The following is a 6,089-nucleotide window of genomic DNA, read 5'->3' on the forward strand; positions in this document are numbered from 1 at the left end:
TGGTATTTAAATATTGTAAATATAGTCCCGTGGAAAAGATCAGTCCCCTCATTCCTCCACTACTATCCCTCTCTCTGTGACATTAATGTCACTGGCTCCAATCCCCAGGAATCAAGATAAGCTGTTTTAAAGTGTTCAACCAGCTGTTATCTCAATATTATGAAGCAGTGGGGTGGAGAGAAGGGGGGCTGATTTGCATGAGGGAGGGAGGAGGGGAGTGTGCCTATATATAAGAATGTCAGTCTGTGTTTCCGACAAATACACACATCCAGCAACAAGAGCTTTTAGACTTGGAAAACTATCTCTTCTAAAAAAAAAAAACGCAGGAGAATCCTTCTTAGGAGGTCCAAAGGCTCCGCTCATCAACGGGTTAACTAGCAATTTGTCTCTGCTATCCCGGACCAGGACGAAGCCTCTGACCATACAAGACGGTCCTGTCAGCCACCTACCACACACCCGTCAGATTTACTGATCTTCGTCCCGAAGAATTCTCTTCAACCATGAAAGCCATCAGCCCTGTGAGATCAATGGCCAGCTGCTACCAGGCCGTCTGCTGCTTGTCGGAGCAGAGTCTGAGCATCGCCAGGAGTAGTAGCCATAAGGGATCAGGTGTTGACGAATCAATGGGCCTTCTCTACGATATGAATGATTGCTACTCCAAACTCCGAGAGCTGGTTCCTGGGATACCCCAAGGGAGCAAGCTCAGCCAAGTAGAGATTCTGCAACATGTTATTGACTACATCTTCGACCTTCAGATAGTGTTGGGTGAAGAACAGCAACATAGCGTTGGCAGCACCATCCTCTCCTCCTTACAGGTAAGTTATCCCTGGTAATTTAATTGACTTGTCTCAGACTTAACCATAATCCATATCTCCCCCTAATCAATAACCTGATTACCCTGCCTCAGATAGCTTACTAAGTGTTCGATTCTTGTTTGCAATGTGAAACTCTTGCTGACAATATGATACTTATAATGCGTGTTTTCCCTTTGCAGAAATCCGATTTCTCAGAAATGTCAACGAAAGGAGACGCCAGCATCTGCCACTGACCCATCTGTCATGGTAAGTCCCTGATTCCTACTATCTGTCCTCATGTCCCATGTCTGGTGGTGCTAAGTCCCGATATGTTAGATTATACTCTAGACAGGCATCGTAATATAGAAATCCAGAACCTAGTAGACTGTACAAGATAATGATGCCATTTTATGTTTTGGTATTACTGCTCTGAAATTAACATTTTTTTATGCACTGTATGTAATTTTTAAAGTTACTTCGATCGGGGAAACGTGGTGCATTTGATCTATTATGTAAAGACGGGCATCTCATTAATGAGGTTCTTTAAGAAAGTTGAGAGTAGGAAGCAGAGTTACTGTCAATTAGTAGAGACGCGATGTTATCAGCCCTAGGGGCGGTGCTAGTTTCCTCTCAGGCGCCACTCAGTCTGACCTCCTCCCTTGGTGTGACTCACATTTATACATGCATATTTCTTTTTCTGCAGGTGTGGGAAACTCATGAAAAAAAACTTCTTTCCATGAAGCAACAGAATTCAACTTGCAAGAATTTAACCCTTTGAGATCCAACAATCAAGAAGAATCCAATAGTTTTATATTGAAAAGAGACTCATATTTTTTTTAAACTCCCTTTAAAGACCAAAATATAATATCTTGATTTGTTTTACTGGTTCAACTCACAACTCTAATACTGTTACATTTTTATATTTTTTCATATAACCTAGAACCAAGCCTTCATTGACTGTTGGCAATGTTTGTGAATTTGATTTCTGAAAGTTGTTTTTCCCCAATCCATCGTTTGTGTATTTCACTATGTGTATGTATATATATATATATATATATATATATATATATATATATATATATATATACACACACATACATTACATTCCTACTTACACTGTGGACCAAAAAGCCATTATTGCCTAGTTCAAATGTATATTCTATTTTCATTAGGAACTTGAATTCCTGTTACTGAAAAATTAATGTTGTTAACTCTTGCATTAAGAGCTGTATATATTTTTGTAAATCTATACTTTCTATGCCTTCATATGGAAAGCTTCTGTTCTGCGAGAACATAGAAGTCTTAATCTGTGGTGCTGACCCCAGAATATCCCGCTCTCTAAAGTAGAGAATAATGTGTTGGAACTGCATAGTTTCTTCTGTTAGAAAAAAAAACTTTTTATAAAAGTTGTTATTTTTGTGTATGTAAATAATAAACAAAACCTTATTTTTAAAAGCTGTTTTTTGTTGTTTTGAAAAGAGTTGCAATGATTCAGTTTGTGCTTGTTTATAAATAATACATCAGGCCTGTCCTGGTGTACTGGGTTCCACTGTCCAGATTCTCAATTGGCCCCTCATTTTCTGTACAACATTAGCATTGCATGGAGCAGTACATGGGTTGTCAGACCTGATACATGGTTTGGGCTAGAAACAGACTGGTTCCATTGCTATCATTTCATTAATACATCATAATCACTAGATGGTTAGCTGGGACTTGTAGTGCGATAACAGGTGGGGAGTCACAGCTTACCTACTTCTGAATTGCAGTCACAACCCATAATATAGAGGTATAATTGTTATACTTTTTAGTACAAGTTTGGGGAAATAATGTACCATTATAAAATATATTATTTTCGCTATATATAGTATTTTAACAAAGTATGTGTGTGTGTTTGATTTTATGGGCTTCATACATTATATAGCTGCCATTAGTGTAGTTTAAGTGTAAATGCTAACTGATTATAAAGCATTGTCTGATTAATTTTGGTTGTGCTTAATTCCATTACTGCATCAATATAAGTTAAATGTCTGTAAATACTTAAATACCAATAATAGTTATCCTATTATGCATCACTAAGTTGGTACTGCTGATGAAAGAGAAGGTAGTGCCCATTAGAGAGTTAATATCGTACATACATATGATTTATGGGCCATAGATAGACAGAGACAGAACCTAGGTAGACACCATTCCCCGTGAGAGGTTACAATCCATTTAAAAATTAGCCACCATTCACTATCATTTGTCTTACATGACCCCACTTACATATACGAAGCAACAGAATGTCACATTCAGATACAATATAAATGGAATGTATTATTATTGTACTAGGGGAAATTATAATGATGGTACAAGTTCCATATGTAAACCTAACAAGGCAGAGTTTTTTTTAAATACTCTAAAGATGAAATTCAAACTCAACCTTTATACAGATATTATTTGCAGAAGTTTATACTGTAGTGTAGAATCACATATATATAAAGGCATGGAACACAGCATTGGTAGGAATTTTGGGATCTGTATAATCCTGGACTCCCATAACATTCCAGGCATATTTAAGGATTAATCTATTTATTTTGTATGCATCCCACATGTTCCTACTAAATTATTCAGGTTAAAGAATTTTCAGCAAATAACTAGTTAATGAAACCTGAGGTTGAATGTGTCTAGCGATCTTCACGATACATATATAACAGCTTTGGGTTAAGAAACAATCCAACTTAATTAAAAAATAATATGTCTTGCGAGTTTTTGTATGTGGCCAAGACATATGTGTTCCCTTTTTTGTTCATATTCCTCCATATGTGCCATTATTTCCCCATATACGAGGTAACGTTGCATATCATATCTCAGCTCACAATGCTTGCAGCCAAAGTCCAAGTACTATGTGCTCTGAGTTAACTGCTAATATCACATGGCAGGTAACTGATTTAATAGCAAACGCCTTATCATTTCATCATTTTATCTACCATCTATCAGTATTGCTATCATCGTTTTATTGCATGTATGCAATTAATCATTATATAAACACATTCAACCGACAGAAATCTTTGCAAATAGGTTAGGTACCGTAAACAATTGAAACCTTTATTATATTGCTCTGTAACTTAATAATGTGTTTTAAAAGTTCACAGCGGAATGGAAGAATAAAGGTCCCCTTATAGAAATGTTGCAAGATGTGTAACATTAAAAGACGATTACTTTCAATGTGCATCAGTGATGAGGATTGCCTAGGTTACAGGGGGCTTGTGATCCTATTACCAGGCATATAGAAGTTGTAGTTTTTTTCTTTAAGATAATAGGATTCTCTTGCCCTTTGTGAGGAGGGGGGAAAAGAGAAAGCTGAAGAGGAGGGGGGGTCTGTGCAGCTGTAATCAGCTGTGATTAGTAAGAGAGGTAGGGGGATGTTTTAGGAATTCTTCACCTGGCATTGTCATTGTTTTGGGACCCGCAGGTGTCTCCTGGCGCCAGCCTGTCTGACTGCTGGCCTCCCTCCTCCCCTCTCCCCCCTCATCTGTCTCCATTTGCATCTATTCAGTGGCTCGTACACTCCCTCACTTCCTAAACACAATCCCCCTCCCCCGTACTCTGCTATACAGGGCAATGACTGCACCCGTCCGAAAATATATGTTAGCTGTACATCTATTACAATCCCATGTGCAGATGTGGCTGTACATTTTAATTGCATCCTATCTAGATCGCCAGCACAATGCTTTAAAGACATCCTCTGCAGATAGTTGTAGCGCTATAAAATCCAGCTATGTTGATTAACTTACACTCCATGCAGATGTTTCCTATACTGTATGCAGTTATATATATATATATATATATATATATATATATATATATATATATATATATATATATATATATATATTATGTTTGTGTGGAGGTTTGTGTGTGTGTGGGCTTGGGTTAAAAAATATACCACAGAGGCAGAGACTGATGTGTGTGATTAAACGTTCTCTCTAAAAAGCTGGGAAATATATAGGCTCTATAAAATGCGGCTTTTACAATTAACCTGGAGAAAATCAGAGTAAGAGATCTACCTAATGGCAACTGCAAACATTCCATTCAGAACATTGGAGTTAATAGAATATTATCATTGATGAGTGCCATTGTGCCAGTATATTTATTTCTTAACTTACATTTACTTATATAGTGGCAGAATATTACACAGCACTTTTCAATAGAATGTAGGCTCATGGTCAGAATATCCATGGTGGGATTAAGATTTGTGGGGCCACAGGGCATTTCATTTATGGGGGTCACACTGCCATAGGTGTAACCACGCAGAGAGCTCTCTGCTTGTGGCTGCCTACTGATCCACCCAATCATTTCTCCCCAGTTGTGTGACCAACCATTTTGGGCTAGTTAGTTTATGGTGGCACATGGGTGCCCCCACATCCAGTTCAGTGTCTAGCACCACCTAAAGGGCACAAGTGATTTGTCGTAAGAAGAGACATATATGATCACAGACATGGAATCAGACTTTTCAGATACAAAATATCATAAAATACAATCTACTTTGCTCACCTACGAACACCACAAAGTACTAAACATGTAACAATATACGCGGGTGGGGGACTGTTGTACAAGTATACAATTAGACTTAAAAGAAAACAGGACATTTTGGGGCAATTTAAATTGTTGGCGTTACAGCCAAAAGTAACACGCCCTGTGCACTATTACCGTCATACGGTAATAGTGCGCGTAAATACCATTATTACAGTAATAACGGTAATAGTTTTTCCGCTGCAGAAACCGCCAACAATTGAATATGCCCCTTTGAAGAAGAAAGGGACAGGTGGATTTGAATTTGAAAGAGGAAATATTCAGGAGGTTTGAGTCAGTGTTAAATAAATTGGGGTGTTGTTAGCATATGGGAGTCATATACTTTTGTGATTAATTTGAAACAAGTGATACCTATAGTATTTTTGATTGAAAATAAACACACTAGCCATTAAAGTTTCAGCTTCCTTGAAACTCATCCACATTCAAACAAATCTATGCATTTTGAATGTATTATCTATTAACCATTTCTGTAGTGTGCAGAATATGTTCTGACTGGTACATAAAAGTCTTCAGGTGACATTTGATTAAATTTGTTGTTCAATATAAATAATAACTTAAGGTGAGTTTATATAGAACTGGTTGCTCCCTGTTCGTATCACATTCATGTCCTTTTGAGAAGGCATGTTATTGACTGAATGGTATTTAACCTAGTGTTAAAATATATGGATATCATTTTGGGGCATAATTAATGGCCAAAAATAGTTTTGTTTGTTTTATACATAT

The 6,089-nt window shown here is 37.3% G+C and overlaps 1 protein-coding gene across 1 annotated transcript; it reads left to right on the forward strand.

The window, feature by feature from the left end:
- Positions 1-243: 243 nt before the first annotated feature.
- Positions 244-2,249, forward strand: LOC142138837 (DNA-binding protein inhibitor ID-3-A-like). The gene is made up of 3 exons (XM_075195843.1): positions 244-815; positions 995-1,061; positions 1,498-2,249. The coding sequence occupies exons 1-2, from the start codon at positions 501-503 to the stop codon at positions 1,046-1,048; spliced, it is 369 nt and encodes a 122-aa protein (XP_075051944.1). The 5' UTR covers positions 244-500; the 3' UTR covers positions 1,049-1,061; positions 1,498-2,249.
- The last annotated feature ends 3,840 nt before the right edge of the window (positions 2,250-6,089 follow it).

This window comes from Mixophyes fleayi, chromosome 2 (assembly GCF_038048845.1).
Source record: "Mixophyes fleayi isolate aMixFle1 chromosome 2, aMixFle1.hap1, whole genome shotgun sequence".
Classification (NCBI taxonomy): domain Eukaryota; kingdom Metazoa; phylum Chordata; class Amphibia; order Anura; family Limnodynastidae; genus Mixophyes; species Mixophyes fleayi.